We start from the raw sequence: 17,536 nt of genomic DNA on the forward strand, positions 1-17,536 counted from the left end.
AGGCAAGTGTGGGAGATGGCTGATTCGTTGCGCTGAAAGGCTGAGCGAGGCAGATGGCGGCGGAGAGAAGCACAAACATGGAGGCTTCGTGGGGGGGGGGGTTTATATATATGTCTGTCATGTGGAACATTTGTATATTTGTTCAGCTCCGTGCGTGTCGGTGATATTCCAACAGCCGCCCCTCTAAAGAGCTGGAAACCCGAAACACAGACACGCAATCAACTCTCTATTCAAGTCGCAGTATTGCAGTTAATTGCTACACTTTGCTCCACAATTTGTGGGACTTCTTTTGATTAGACATTGTGGAACTAATTAGGTATTATTATGTTAAAAACTACCAATTATTAGCGTCGCTTAAGTGTTTCGCATTATTGTTGGCGGTTCGCACCAGTTCTCGTAGGTATGCACCAATCCTACTTTATTAGGAGGAAATAGCTGTGTTGCACTGCCAAAACTGAAATCTAAGTAAGACTAAAAATCTCAAATAAGGGTGATATTTGCTTATTTTCTGTCTGATAAGATCATTCTTCTCACTAAGCAGATTTTATGTTAGAGTGTTTTACTTGTTTTAAGGGTTTTGGTTCTAAATGATCTCAGTAAGATATTACAGCTTGTTGCTGAGATTTGATGACCTATATTGAGTAAAACATGCTTGAAACTAGAATATCAACTGTTGCAAAGCTGTGTCATCAACACTCACAAGTAGGGATGTCCGATAATATCGGCCTGCCGATATTATCGGCCGATAAATGCGTTAAAATGTAATATCGGAAATTATCGGTATCGGTTTTTTTATTATCGGTATCGGTTTTTTTGTTTTTTTTTAATTAAATCAACATAAAAAACACAAGATACACTTACAATTAATGCACCAACCCAAAAAAACCTCCCTCCTCATTCACACAAAAGGGTTGTTTCTTTCTGTTATTAATATTCTGGTTCCTACATTATATATCAATATATACCAATACAGTCTGCAAGGGATACAGTCCGTAAGCACACATGATTGTGCGTGCTGCTGGTCCACTAATAGTACTAACCTTTAACAGTTAATGTTACTCATTTTCATTCATTACTAGTTTCTTTTTAACTGTTTTAATTTATTTATCTTATTTTATTTATTTATTTTTTTTTTAAAAGTACCTTATCTTCACCATACCTGGTTGTCCAAATTAGACATAATAATGTGTTAATTCCACGACTGTATATATCGGTTGATATCGGTATCTGTAATTAAAGAGTTGGACAATGGAATATCGGATATCGGCAAAAAGCCATTATCGGACATCCCTACTCACAAGTATAAAACTACTTTTTTAAAGTAATAATTTCTTATTTCAAGCATGAAAAAAAAGATCATGATGTATGCATATCATTATGTCAAGATAATGGCACTAGCATTTACTTAATTTAAGAATATTTTCAACATGTTGAGCAAAAAGGTCTCATTTTTTCTTCAACCAAGAAAAGTGCACTTGTTATTAGTGAGAATATATTTATTTTAAGGCATTTTTGGGTTCATTGATGTTAGCTAATTTTACTTGTTTTGGAAAGTCTTGACAAGCCCAATTTTCTTGTTCTATTGGCAGATAATTTTGCTTAGATCAAATAAAATACCCCTAATGTTTGTTCTTGTTTTTGAACACTGACTTTTTGCAGTGTTGCCCTTATATTCATTAGGAAATATTCCGCTCAAAAACACATTCTATCAGTGGTTTCCCACCTAAGCCTTCAGTCATGTCCGTCTTCAATGATTACCTCTCAAGAGTGTCCGCCCTGAGATCGGTAGGTCGTGAGTTCAAACCCCGGCCGAGTCATACCAAAGACTATAAAAATGGGAGCCGTTACCTCCCTGCTTGGCACTCAGCATCAACGTTTGCAATTGGGGGTTAAATCACCAAAAATGATTCCCGAGCGCGGCCACTGCTGCTGCTCACTGCTCCCCTCACCTCCCAGGGGGGTGATCAACGGTGATGGGTCAAATGCCGAGAATAATTTCGCCACACCTAGTGTGGTACTTTAACTTTTTAAATACCATTATTTATGTCACCACATGACCATCTTGAACTCTAACTTATAATAAGTAATTCACCCCTATACAATATCCTACCCTAATACCCTACTGTGCAATATTACCCTTCCGACACTGATTGTTATCACTCTCTTGTTCTGTATATTGTACAGTATTTTGTATCGTATTTTTCAGACTATAAGTCGCACCGGCCGAAAATGCACAATAAAGAAGGAAAAAAACATATAAGTCGCACTGGAGTATAAGTCGCATTTTTTGGGGAAATGTATTTGATAAAAGCCAACACCAAGAATAGACATTTGAAAGGCAATTTAAAATAAATAAAGAATAGTGAACAACAGGCTGAATAAGTGTACGTTATATGAGGCATAAATAACCAACTGAGAACGTGCCTGGTATGTTAACGTAACATATTATGGTAAGAGTCATTCAAATAACTATAACATATAGAACATGCTATACGTTTACCAAACAATCTGTCACTCCTAATCGCTAAATCCCATGAAATCTTATACGTCTAGTCTCTTACGTGAATGAGCTAAATAATATTATTTGGTATTTTACGGTAACGTGTTAATAATTTCACACATAAGTCGCTCCTGAGTATAAGTCGCACCCCCGGCCAAACTATGAAAAAAACTGCCACTTATAGTCCGAAAAATACGGTATATTGTTTTATATATTGTACAGCAGTGGTCCCCAACCTTTTTGTAGCTGGGGACCGGTCAACGCTTGAAAATTTGTCCCACGGACCGGGGGGGAATTTATTTTTTTTTTTATTTTATTTTATTTTTTTTCATAAAGAAATACAATCATGTGTGCTTACGGACTGTATCCCTGCAGACTGTATTGATCTATATTGACATACACATACACAATATGTATATATTGTGTTTTTTATGTTGATTTAATAATTTTTTTTATTTTTTTTTTAACTTCTTGCGCGGCGGCCCGGTGGTTGGGGACCACTGTTGTACAGGATTGCTTATTATTTGTATTGGATAGTAGTCTATTTATTTCAACTCTTAGTTTTATCTTTATTACTTCTTGTGTAATTTATTTTCATCCCATATTTGTTCCCACTACCGCACCTTAAATTGGAGTCCTTAATCTCGTTATATGCAAATATAATGACAATAATGTCCATTCTATTCTATTCTATTCTATTGCTGGAGAAATACTATACAGGAACACATACACGCACTACTGAAACACATCAACAGTGTACAAAACGGGTTATTTTCTGGAGCATTTAAAAATCGACAAACCCGCATCAGCAATTAAAACATATCTTATGTGGTACTGTCAAAATTAAAATTGCAAAAAAAATAAAGAAATAATACATTTGAACTCACAATTTGTAGGACCCATTCCACGCCGTATAAGCCAGTGGTGCCGCTCGTTGTGTGGCGGGCATTTCCCCATTTCATCACTAGCTTTCGCGGTTGGCCGACGTCGTCTTCGATGTAGTTTCTCTTTTAATATCCTTCTTGAAAATGGCTTTGCAAATATGTGTGTTGTCTTGTCTAATCGTAAAAGATGCAGACAAAGTGTGTTGGCTGACTTCTTAAAGTTTACTCCACAGCGTGCTCATCAAAAACATTCAACAACCTAAACGGGGCTACTGCGCATGCTCTTCACTACCGTGGCATGCTGGGTAATGGAGTTCTTATGTTACCTAGCTCGTAACGTCACAATATATATCCGCCTTGGGCCAGCTAGAAGGCCTTATTGACAACTCGTGATCTGATTGGCTACCGCAACTGTCTGTCAAATGTTTGTTTGTCCGTGAACGGACGCCCGCATTGTTGATTCTGAAGGCCTCGGGCAGATTTGGTACAGCATGGCAACATAAGCTAGCTGAATTCTGATTGGATAAAAACTCTATAACCTAAAAACAACAGCACTATGACATAAAGAGAATATGAATACTTTTAGATATTTAGGGAAAGTAAATTAAAACTTACTTTTTATCTTCAACTATTTAAATTCCAATAATATGGCTCTTAAGAAGTCAGAATAATATTTAATGTTCCATTTGACAGGATGTATAAAATGGCTGTTTTAAAAAAAAATTAAAGTTAATTAAAATGTTGTATGCGACTACTTTTTGAGCACATTCAACAATATCGTAATACAAATGATAATGTGATCAAAACATTGAAAAACATTTTTGTATATGATATTCTGTCAATAAAATTGCAAGTTCTCCAAATATTGTTTTTTAAGTTTATTTAAATTAGGCAAGCGAGTAATTGTCTGTGATTATTCGTGATTAATCCAAATTTTTACGTTTGTATTCAAGTAAAACATTTTAAAACGTGTTCGTGAATGACATTCTGACAATAAAATCGCATTTGTCTCTGAATATTTAAAAAAAAATTATTTCCAATTATTTTCCAATTATGCAAATAATATAGTGTTTTTTAAGTTTATTTTAAACAGGCAAGCGAGTAATCTATGATTAATCTTGATTCATCCAAATTTAAAAGTATGCTTTCAAGTAAAACATTTTAGAAAATGTGTGTGTATGACTTTCGGACAACAAAATTGCCTTTGTCTCCAAATATTGTTTTTTTAATTTATTATTATTTCCAATTATGCAAACGATTAATAATCTACTACTAATCTTGATTAATCCAAAAATATAGATGTGCATTCAAGTAAAACATTTTTTTAATGTCCGTGTATGACATTCTGACAATAAAATTGCATTTGTCTCTGAATATTGTTTTTTTAAGTTAACTCAAGTTACGCAAGCAGGTAATAACCTGTGATTAATCGTGATTAATCCAAATGTAAAAGTGTGCATTCAAGTAAAACATTTTTTATGACAAATTTGCCTTTGTCTCTAAATATTGTTTTTTATAATTATTTCCAATTATGCAAATGAGTAATACAATACGATTAATCTTGATTAATCCAAATTTTAAAGTGTGTATTCATGTAAAACATGCTTTAAAATGTTTCCGGATGACCTTCTGACAATGAAATTGCATTTATGTGATTAATTGTGATTAATCCAAATTAAAAAGTGTGCGTTCAAGTAAAAACATTTATATTTTTAAAGTTTGTGTATGATACTCTGACAATAAAATTGCATTTATGTCCAAATATATATATTTTTTTTTGTTAGGGTAAGTTAAATTAGTTTCATCTGCGAGTGATAACCTGTGATTAATCCAAATTAAAAAGTGTGCGTTCAAGTAAAAACTTTTTTTTTTTTTAAATGTTTGTGTATGATATTCTGACAATAAAATTGCATTTATGTCCATATATAGTTGTTGTTTTTTGTTAGGGTAAGTTAAGTTAGTTTCATATGCGAGTGATAACCTGTGATTAATTGTGATTAATCCAAATTAAAAACTGTGCGTTCAAGTAAAAACTTGTTTGTTTTTTTAAATGTTTGTGTATGATATTCTGACAATAAAATTGCATTTATGTCCAAATATATATATTTTTTTGTTAGGGTAAGTTAAGTTAGTTTCATATGCGAGTGATAACCTGTGATTAATTGTGATTAATCCAAATTAAAAAGTGTGCGTTCAAGTAAAAACTTTTTTTTTTTTTTAAGTTTGTGTATGATACTCTGACAATAAAATTTAATTTATGTCCAAATATATATATATTTTTTTGTTAGGTTAAGTTAAATTAGTTTCATCTGCGAGTGATAACCTGTAATTAATTGTGATTAATCCAAATTAAGAAGTGTGCGTTCAAGTAAAAACTTTTTTTTTTTTTAAGTTTGTGTATTGTACTCTGACAATAAAATTGCATTTATGTCCAAATATATATATTTTTTTTTTGTTAGGTTAAGTTAAGTTAGTTTCATCTGCGAGTGATAACCTGTGATTAATTGTGATTAATCCAAATTAAAAAGTGTCCGTTGAAGTAAAAACATTTTGAAAAAAAATGTTTGTGTATGATATTCTGTCAATAAAATTGCATTTATGTCCAAATATAGTTTTATTTTTTTTGTTAGGTTAAATTAGTTTAATCTGCGAGTGATAACCTGTGATTAATCCAAATGTGAAAGTGTGCATTCAAGTAAAACATTTTTTACAACAAAATTGCCTTTGTCTCCAAATATTGTTTTTTATAATTATTTCCAATTATGCAAATTAGTAATACAATACGATTAATCTTGATTAATCCAAATTTTAAAGTGTGTATTCATGTAAAACATGCTTTAAAATGTTTCCGGATGACCTTCTGACAATAAAATTGCATTTATGTGATTAATTGTGATTAATCCAAATTAAAAAGTGTGCGTTCAAGTAAAAACATTTATATTTTTAAAGTTTGTGTATGATACTCTGACAATAAAATTGCATTTATGTCCAAATATATATATATTTTTTTGTTAGGGTAAGTTAAATTAGTTTCATCTGCGAGTGATAACCTGTGATTAATTGTGATTAATCCAAATTAAAAAGTGTGCGTTCAAGTAAAAACTTTTTTTTTTTTTTAAATGTTTGTGCATGATATTCTGACAATAAAATTGCATTTATGTCCAAATATAGTTGTTGTTTTTTGTTAGGGTAAGTTAAGTTAGTTTCATATTCGAGTAATAACCTGTGATTAATTGTGATTAATCCAAATTAAAAAGTGTGCGTTCAAGTAAAAACTTTTTTTTTTTTTTAAATGTTTGTGCATGATATTCTGACAATAAAATTGCATTTATGTCCAAATATAGTTTGTTTTTTTGTTAGGGTAAGTTAAGTTAGTTTCATATGCGAGTAATAACCTGTGATTAATTGTGATTAATACAAATTAAAAAGTGTGCGTTCAAGTAAAAACTTTTTTTTTTTTTAAATGTTTGTGTATGATATTCTGACAATAAAATTGCATTTATGTCCAAATATAGTTGTTTTTTTTGTTAGGGTAAGTTAAGTTAGTTTCATATGCGAGTGATAACCTGTGATTAATTGTAATTAATCCAAATTAAAAAGTGTGCGTTCAAGTAAAAACTTTTTTTTTTTTTAAGTTTGTGTATGATACTCTGACAATAAAATTGCATTTATGTCCAAATATATATATTTTTTTTTTGTTAGGTTAAGTTAAGTTAGTTTCATCTGCGAGTGATAACCTGTGATTAATTGTGATTAATCCAAATTAAAAAGTGTCCGTTCAAGTAAAAACATTTTGAAAAAAAATGTTTGTGTATGATATTCTGACAATAAAATTGCATTTATGTCCAAATATAGTTTTTTTGGTTTTTGTTAAATTAGTTTAATCTGCGAGTAACAACCTGTGATTAATCCAAATTAAAAAGTGTGCGTTGAAGTAAAAACATTCAAAAAAATGTTTGTGTATGAAATAAAATTGCATTTATCTCCAAATTTTGTTTTTTTTAAAGTTATGTTAAGTTAGTTTCATCTGCCAGTAATAACCTGTGATTAATTGTGATTAAAAAGTGTGCGTTTTAAGTAAAAAAAAAATTGTTTTAATGTTTGTGTATGATATTCTGACAATAAAATTGCATTTATGTCCAAATATAGTTGTTGTTTTTTGTTAGGTTAAATTAGTTTAATCTGCGAGTGATAACCTGTGATTAATCCAAATTAAAAAGTGTGCGTTCAAGTAAAAATATTTTTTTTAAATGTTTGTGTATGATACTCTGACAATAAAATTGCATTTATGTCCAAATATATATATATATATTTTTTGTTAGGTTAAGCTAGTTTCATCTGCGAGTGATAACCTGTGATTAATTGTGATTAATCCAAATTAAAAAGTGTGCGTTCAAGTAAAAACTTTTTTTTTTTTTAAATGTTTGTGTATGATATTCTGACAATAAAATTGCATTTATGTCCAAATATAGTTGTTTTTTTTGTTAGGGTAATTAAGTTAGTTTCATTTGCGAGTGATAACCTGTGATTAATTGTAATTAATCCAAATTAAAAAGTGTGCGTTCAAGTAAAAACTTTTTTTTTTTTAAGTTTGTGTATGATACTCTGACAATAAAATTGCATTTATGTCCAAATATTTTTTTTTTTTTTTTGTTAGGTTAAGTTAAGTTAGTTTCATCTGCGAGTGATAACCTGTGATTAATTGTGATTAATCCAAATTAAAAAGTGTCCGTTCAAGTAAAAACATTTTGAAAAAAAATGTTTGTGTATGATATTCTGACAATAAAATTGCATTTATGTCCAAATATAGTTTTATTTTTTTTTGTTAGGTTAAATTAGTTTAATCTGCGAGTGACAACCTGTGATTAATCCAAATTAAAAAGTGTGCGTTGAAGTAAAAACATTCAAAAAAATGTTTGTGTATGAAATAAAATTGCATTTATCTCCAAATTTTGTTTTTTTAAAGTTATGTTAAGTTAGTTTCATCTGCCAGTAATAACCTGTGATTAATTGTGATTAATAAGTGTGCGTTTTAAGTAAAAAAAAATTAGTTTTAATGTTTGTGTATGATATTCTGACAATAAAATTGCATTTATGTCCAAATATAGTTGTTTTTTTTGTTAGGTTAAATTAGTTTAATCTGCGAGTGATAACCTGTGATTAATCCAAATTAAAAAGTGTGCGTTCAAGTAAAAATATTTTTTTTAAATGTTTGTGTATGATACTCTGACAATAAAATTGCATTTATGTCCAAATATATATATATATATTTTTTGTTAGGTTAAGCTAGTTTCATCTGCGAGTGATAACCTGTGATTAATTGTGATTAATCCAAATTAAAAAGTGTCCGTTCAAGTAAAAACATTTTGAAAAAAAATGTTTGTGTATGATATTCTGACAATAAAATTGCATTTATGTCCAAATATAGTTTTATTTTTTTTGTTAGGTTAAATAAATTTAATCTGCGAGTGATAACCTGTGATTAATCCAAATTAAAAAGTGTGCGTTGAATTAAAAACATTTAAAAAAATGTTTGTGTATGAAATAAAATTGCATTAATCTCCAAATTTTGTTTTTTTAAAGTTATGTTAAGTTAGTTTCATCTGCCAGTAATAACCTGTGATTAATTGTGATTAAAAAGTGTGCGTTTTAAGTTAAAATATTTTTTTTTAATGTTTGTGTATGATATTCTGACAATAAAATTGCATTTATGTCCAAATATAGTTGTTTTTTTTGTTAGGTTAAATTAGTTTAATCTGCGAGTGATAACCTGTGATTAATCCAAATTAAAAAGTGTGCGTTCAAGTAAAAATATTTTTTTTAAATGTTTGTGTATGATACTCTGACCATAAAATTGCATTTATGTCCAAATATATATATATATTTTTTGTGAGGTTAAGCTAGTTTCATCTGCGAGTGATAACCTGTGATTAATTGTGATTCATCCAAATTCAAAAGTGGGAATAATCTGATTTTGAAAATGAGTTGTTTAACAGCTCTAAACATATTTGTACTGCTCACTTTTTTGTCTCCGGTGCCGTCCATAAAGATGACATGCAAATGCATCATGGTTAATTATGCAAATGAGCCAATGCTACGATGAGATTGCAGTCCTGTGGGAAACACTGAATGATATGGAGCTAAATAGAACGTGACCAAAAAGGCCTCTTGACAGTGCAAGATGGACAAAGCCCTCACGCTGGGGGTCTTATTTGGTCCTAAGTATTCAGTCCTAATCCAATCTTTCACATCTAACAAGCTCTGCGCCAGAAAAGCTAATAAAGGTTTTTGACGATGTACATGTATCATAAAAATATTATAAGCAGTCTGTTGGTGTCGTAGCGTTAATGTGCTGCGGACAAAGAAAAAGTAATTCGGTGGACGCTATATGGTTCTGAGATTGCTTTCGGGCCTTGATGAATTGCAAGCAAATGGTGGCCGAGAAAGGCTGACAAGCCGTTTCGTCTGCAATTGTTTTAGTCTAAGTGATCCCACGACGACCCTTTCACCCGCGCTCTCAAAACACACACCCGAGCGCGTCGACGCAGCAGAAAGCGGCGCCAGTCGTCTTCCTTCAGGATATTTATTGCTCCGCAATCCCATTATAAGGAGCTGGGGGGGGAGGGAGGGGGGTCACGGAGGAGTTCATCTCATTTTCCGCATCTTCGCCTCAAGACCGAGCGTCCTGCTGCCTGTTGACCAGCCGGCGCTCTGCGGCGTGCGCCTCGCTTCTCTTGGCGCCCGCCGTTATTAATGCATGCGCACGCTGAGCAAAATACTGTTCGGAAGATAAAAACACGACAATGTGAAGTGAAGTGAATTATATTTATAAACCCAATATCTAAGTTACATTTAAACCAGTGTGGGTGGCACTGGAAGCAGGTGGGTAAAGTGTCTTGCCCAAGGACACAACGGCAGGGACTAGGATGGCGGAAGCGGGGATCGAACTTGGAACCTGGAACCCTCAAGCTGCTGGCACGGCCACTCTACCAACCGAGCTATACCACCCATCGTGTGTGTCATCGTCATCCAAAAATAACGTTTGCAATACAAGTGACTTTCGTAACATATATTTCAATACTTTTTTAAATAAAGGGGACCACAAAAAATGTCATTATTGGCTTTATTTGAACAAAAAATCTTAGAGTACATTAAACATATGTTTATTATTGCAGTTAAGTCCTTAAATAAAATAGTGAACATACAAGACAACTTGTCTTTTAGTAGTAAGTAAATTTAGTCTGCTGACATATGCAGTAACATATTGTGTCATTTATCTACCTATTATTTTGTCAACATTATTAAGGACAAGTGGTAGAAAATGAATTATTAATCTACTTGTTCATTTACTGTTAATATCTGCTTACTTTCTCTTTTAACATGTTCTATCTACACTTCTGTTAAAATGTAATAATCATTTATTCTTCTGTTGTTTGATACTTTACATTATTTTTGGATGATACCACAAATTTGGGTATCAATCTGATACAAAGTAGTTACAGGATCCTACATTGGTCATATTCTAAGTCCTCATGTGTCCAGGGACATATTTCCTGACTTTATAAAATAATATACATTTTTTTAAGAACGAAAGATGTTGTGATGCCAAAAAATATTGACATAATCATAGTAATATCGACTAGATACGCTCTTGTACTTGGTATCATTACAGTGGATGTTAGGTGTAGATCCAGGTGTACTAGCTCCATCCTATCTTGCTGATTGTATTGTACAATATGTCCCGGCAAACAATCTGCGTTCAAAGAACTCTGGCTTATTAGTGAGAGTCCAGTCCATAGTGGGGCCAGCACTATGGACTGGACTCTCACTATTATGTTAGATCCACTATGGACTGGACTCTCATACTATTACGTTAGATCCATTATGGACTGGACTCTCACTATTATGTTAGATCCACTATGGACTGGACTCTCACATTACTATGTTAGATCCACTATGGACTGGACTCTCACACTATTATGTTAGATCCACTATAGACTGGACTCTCACATTATTATGTTAGATCCACTATGGACTGGACTCTCACACTATTATGTTAGATCCACTATGGACTGGACTCTCACACTATTATGTTAGATCCACTATGGACTGGACTCTCACACTATTATGTTAGATCCACTATGGACTGGACTCTCACACTATTATGTTAGATCCACTATGGACTGGACTCTCACAATATTATGTTAGATCCACTATGGACTGGACTCTCACACTATTATGTTAGATCCACTATGGACTGGACTCTCACACTATTATGTTAGATCCACTATGGACTGGATTCTCACAATATTATGTTAGATCCACTATGGACTGGACTCTCACTATTATGTTAGATCCACTATGGACTGGACTCTCACACTATTATGTTAGATCCACTATGGACTGGACTCTCACAATATTATGTTAGATCCACTATGGACTGGACTCTCACAATATTATGTTAGATCCACTATGGACTGGACTCTCACACTATTATGTTAGATCCACTATGGACTGGACTCTCACACTATTATGTTAGATCCACTATGGACTGGACTCTCACACTATTATGTTAGATCCACTATGGACTGGACTCTCACAATATTATGTTAGATCCACTATGGACTGGACTCTCACACTATTATGTTAGATCCACTATGGACTGGACTCTCACACTATTATGTTAGATCCACTATGGACTGGATTCTCACAATATTATGTTAGATCCACTATGGACTGGACTCTCACTATTATGTTAGATCCACTATGGACTGGACTCTCACACTATTATGTTAGATCCACTATGGACTGGACTCTCACAATATTATGTTAGATCCACTATGGACTGGACTCCACACTATTATGTTAGATCCACTATGGACCGGAGTCTCACAATATTATGTTAGATCCACTATGGACTGGACTCCACACTATTATGTTAGATCCACTATGGACTGGACTCTCACAATATTATGTTAGATCCACTATGGACTGGACTCTCACACTATTATGTTAGATCCACTATGGACTGGACTCTCACAATATTACGTTATATCCACTATGGACTGGACTCTTATCCGATTATGTTAGATCCACTATGGACTGGACTCTCACACTATTATGTTAGATCCACTATAGACTGGACTCTCACATTATTATGTTAGATCCACTATGGACTGGACTCTCACACTATTATGTTAGATCCACTATGGACTGGACTCTCACACTATTATGTTAGATCCACAATGGACTGAACTCTCACACTATTATGTTAGATCCACTATGGACTGGACTCTCACACTATTATGTTCGATCCACTATGGACTGGACTCTCACACTATTATGCTAGATCCACTATAGACTGAACTCTCACACTATTATGTTAGATCCACTATGGACTGGACTCTCACACTATTATGTTAGATTCACTATGAACTGGACTCTCATACTAATATGTTAGATCCACTATGGACTGGACTCTCACACTAATATGTTAGATCCACTATGGACTGGACTCTCATACTACTATGTTAGATCCACTATGGACTGGACTCTCACACTATTATGTTAGATTCACTATGAACTGGACTCTCATACTAATATGTTAGATCCACTATGGACTGGACTCTCACACTATTATGTTAGATCCACTATGGACTGGACTCTCACACTATTATGTTAGATCCACTATGGACTGGACTCTCACACTATTATGTTAGATCCACTACGGACTGGACTCTCACACTATTATGTTAGATCCACTATGGACTGGACTCTCACACTATAATGTTAGATCCACTATGGACTGGACTCTCTCACTATTATGTTAGATCCACTATGGACTGGACTCTCACACTATTATGTTATATCCACTATGGACTGGACTCTCACAATATTATGTTAGATCCACTATGGACTGGACTCTCACACTATTATGTTATATCCACTATGGACTGGACTCTCACAATATTATGTTAGATCCACTATGGACTGGACTCTCACAATATTATGTTAGATCCACTATGGACTGGACTCTCACACTATTATGTTAGATCCACTATGGACTGGACTCTCACAATATTACGTTATATCCACTATGGACTGGACTCTTATACGATTATGTTAGATCCACTATGGACTGGACTCTTGCACTATTATGTTAGATCCACTATAGACTGGACTCTCACATTATTATGTTAGATCCACTATGGACTGGACTCTCACACTATTATGTTAGATCCACTATGGACTGGACTCTCACACTATTATGTTAGATCCACAATGGACTGAACTCTCACACTATTATGTTAGATCCACTATGGACTGGACTCTCACACTATTATGTTAGATCCACTATGGACTGGACTCTCATACTACTATGTTAGATCCACTATGGACTGGACTCTCACACTATTATGTTAGATTCACTATGAACTGGACTCTCATACTAATATGTTAGATCCACTATGGACTGGACTCTCACACTATTATGTTAGATCCACTATGGACTGGACTCTCACACTATTATGTTAGATCCACTATGGACTGGACTCTCACACTATTATGTTAGATCCACTACGGACTGGACTCTCACACTATTATGTTAGATCCACTATGGACTGGACTCTCACACTATAATGTTAGATCCACTATGGACTGGACTCTCTCACTATTATGTTAGATCCACTATGGACTGGACTCTCACACTATTATGTTAGATCCACTATGGACTGGACTCTCACAATATTATGTTAGATCCACTACGGACTGGACTCTCACACTATTATGTTAGATCCACTATGGACTGGACTCTCACACTATTATGTTAGATCCACTATGGACTGGACTCTCACACTATTATGCTAGATCCACTATGGACTGGACTCTCACACTATTATGTTAGATCCACTATGGACTGGACTCTCACATTACTATGTTAAATCCACTACGGACTGGACTCTTCCATTATTTATGTTAGATCCACTATGGACTGGACTCTCACACTATTATGTTAGATCCACTATGGACTGGACTCTCACACTATTATGTTAGATCCACTATGGACTGGACTCTCACAATATTATGTTAGATCCACTACGGACTGGACTCTCACACTATTATGTTAGATCCACTATGGACTGGACTCTCACACTATTATGTTAGATCCACTATGGACTGGACTCTCACACTATTATGTTAGATCCACTATGGACTGGACTCTCATACTATTATGTTAGATCCACTTTGGACTGGACTCTCACACTATTATGTTAGATCCACTATGGACTGGACTCTTCCATTATTTATGTTAGATCCACTATGGACTGGACTCTCACACTATTATGTTAGATCCACTATGGACTGGACTCTCACACTATTATGTTAGATCCACTATGGACTGGACTCTCACACTATTATGTTAGATCCACTATGGACTGGACTCTCACAATATTATGTTAGATCCACTATGGACTGGACTCTCACAATATTATGTTAGATCCACTATGGACTGGACTCTCACACTATTATGTTAGATCCACTATGGACTGGACTCTCACACTATTATGTTAGATCCAGTATGGACTGGACTCTCACTATTATGTTAGATCCACTATGGACTGGTCTAAAGTTTGCTGCTGATCACATGGACAAAGATAAGACCTTCTGGAGGAAAGTTCTGTGGTCGGATGAAACAAAAATGGAGCTGTTTGGCCACAATATCCAGCAATATGTTTGGAGGAGAAAAGGTGAGGCCTTTAATCGCAGGAACACCATGCCTGCCGTCAAGCATGGTGGTGGTAGTATTATGCTCTGGGCCTGTTTTGCTGCCAATGGAACTGGTGCTTTACAGAGAGTAAATGGGACCATGAAAAAGGAGGATTACCTCCAAATTCTTCAGGACAACCTAAAATCATCAGCCCGGAGGTTGGGTTATGCATTTTGCGACTAATTGTGACGCCACAACTTTGCTCCTGTGCTTTGTGTGCAGTACGGCATCAAGAAGAAGGAGGAGAAGGAGGCGGAGGCGGCGGCCGCCATGGAGCAGGCCTCCGAGGGCAGCCTGACCCGCCCCAAGAAGGCGGTGCCCACCGGCTGCGGCGACGAGGAGGAGGAGGAGAGCATCGTGGACACGGTCATGAAGTTCATACCGACTCCGCTCATGGATATGTTCAGTAAAAAATAAACCTTCCTCGCCGCGCTCCTATCTGCCCCTCCCCCGCCCCGCTCTTCTTCTCTTCTCAACGTGTGACGTCATCCTCCACTTTCTCTGTAGGGGGTCAACTTTTTTTTTTTTTGGCTCTAAAACATGCTGATCGGAGGTTTTTTCCATTTATTGTAATGTTACGTAGTTTTTTTTTCGCTTTTATTTGTAAATAAAAAAACAATAATGATATATATATATATATATAAATATATGACATTACGGATAGATGAGTACAAGCCATATTTTTATCTTTAAAGACGATATCCAAATCATTTTTCTTTTACTTTCTTAGTAATATTTGATACATGCGGTCTGTGTGTGTGTGTGTGTGTGTTCTTGTATTTCTACCCTTCTTGAGACACCAACAGGGAAAAGTAGCTTCCATATGAGGAGGTGTGAACAAGTTAGGACATAAGTCATGGTCCCAATACGGAAAAAAACCATTGCATCTAATAGAGAATGTCTCATTTGCACCCCTGGTGGTGAAATCTATCATAATTAGGGTGGTCCCAAAAAGGAGGGATTTTTCAAATTGACTGTGTCGGTTTTAAAAGTGCTCCCCCTCTGGTCAACATATGTAATAACAAGTGTGTGTCAGAAATTGAAATGTGCCCACTTTTGGCCAAAAATGTATTAAAACAAATAAAATAAGTATGTATATAGAGACATACTGTAATACCTTGAAGTAAATAATGAAGATTAAAAACAAATAATTTAAAAAAAAATGAACTAAAAGCAGTCTTTTTCTCACAATGTGTCGACTTTTTTTCTTATAAAATTGGGAACAATTCCTCATATTCTTTCTGTTTCTGTAATATTGCAATATTCTCTCGTAAAATTATTCCTTTTTTTAATGTAAAATGATTACTATTTAATGCAGCATTCTGACTTGTATCACAACATTGCCCGTTTTGTGTTGTTCTTGTAAAACGGTGACATTTTTTTTTTAGTAAAAATTATGAAGTGAATTAAATTTATATAGCGCTTTTCTCTAGTGACTCAAAGCGCTTTTACATAGAGAAACCCAATGTCTGAGTTACATTTAAACCAGCGTGGGTGGCACTGGGAGCAGGTGGGTCAGGTGTCTTGCCCAAGGACACAACGGCAGTGACTCGGATGGCGGAAGCGGGGATCGAACCTGGAACCCTCAATTTGCTGGCACGGCCACTCGACCAACCGAAAATCCGATTATTATTATTATTATTATAATATTGCCAACATTTTTAAGTTTTCTTTTAAAGTTTTCATAAAATTGCCAAAATGTTACGCTTTTCTTGTAAAATTGCGACTGCTATCGAGTGAAATTCCAACTTTTATCATAATATTGCACAAATGTTCGGTTTTTTTCTTGTAAAACGTTGACGTGCGTCGAGTAAAATTATGACTTTTATCATAACACTGCCAAAATTTACTAGTTTTTCTTGTGAAATTGTGACTTTTATCATAACACTGCCAAAATTCTTAGTTTTTCTTGTGAAATTGTGACTTTTTTTCTTGTGAAAATCCAACTCGGTTTTCACAACAAGCTTTTTTTTATATTTGCATAGTATGTATATATTATTAATGTTGTAAATACACATCTTTATATGTCTAGAAAGGGTGGTTCTAAAGAGGTAGGCATTTTTCGGAGGTCTCAAGAAGGTAACAAATACAAGAATGTGTGTGTGTGTGTGTGTGTGTGTGGTCTTAAAGTGAAATTCATTACCTAACAGGACGGGCGATTATTGGTATGATTTGTGACATTGTGATGTAGTCATCAACTATTTGAGGCAATAACCGCTTTTCCACGTTAGACTTGGTGTTCAGCCTCCATTGTTGACTTCAAATGTTCTTCCACAGGGAGGGTGATAGAAAATGACTAAAAAAAAATAAAATAAAAAAATCCGAACTGACAAAAGTTTGTCTCCAAGCAGTAAAAAGATTGTTTCCAGTTCTCCGAGTCGCCGT

The 17,536-nt window shown here is 34.4% G+C and overlaps 1 protein-coding gene across 3 annotated transcripts in view; it reads left to right on the forward strand.

The window, feature by feature from the left end:
* Nucleotides 1-16,698, forward strand: part of LOC133644964 (complexin-2-like) — a 259,003-nt gene extending 242,305 nt beyond the window's left edge. For all 3 annotated transcript variants that reach the window (XM_062039732.1, XM_062039733.1, XM_062039731.1), the window contains one exon: nt 15,374-16,698. In XM_062039732.1, the coding sequence (XP_061895716.1) occupies nt 15,374-15,568 (195 nt within the window). In that variant the 3' untranslated portion in view covers nt 15,569-16,698. The remainder of the gene's footprint in view (nt 1-15,373) is intronic.
* Nucleotides 16,699-17,536: the final 838 nt, after the last annotated feature.

This window comes from Entelurus aequoreus, linkage group LG28 (genome assembly GCF_033978785.1).
Source record: "Entelurus aequoreus isolate RoL-2023_Sb linkage group LG28, RoL_Eaeq_v1.1, whole genome shotgun sequence".
Classification (NCBI taxonomy): domain Eukaryota; kingdom Metazoa; phylum Chordata; class Actinopteri; order Syngnathiformes; family Syngnathidae; genus Entelurus; species Entelurus aequoreus.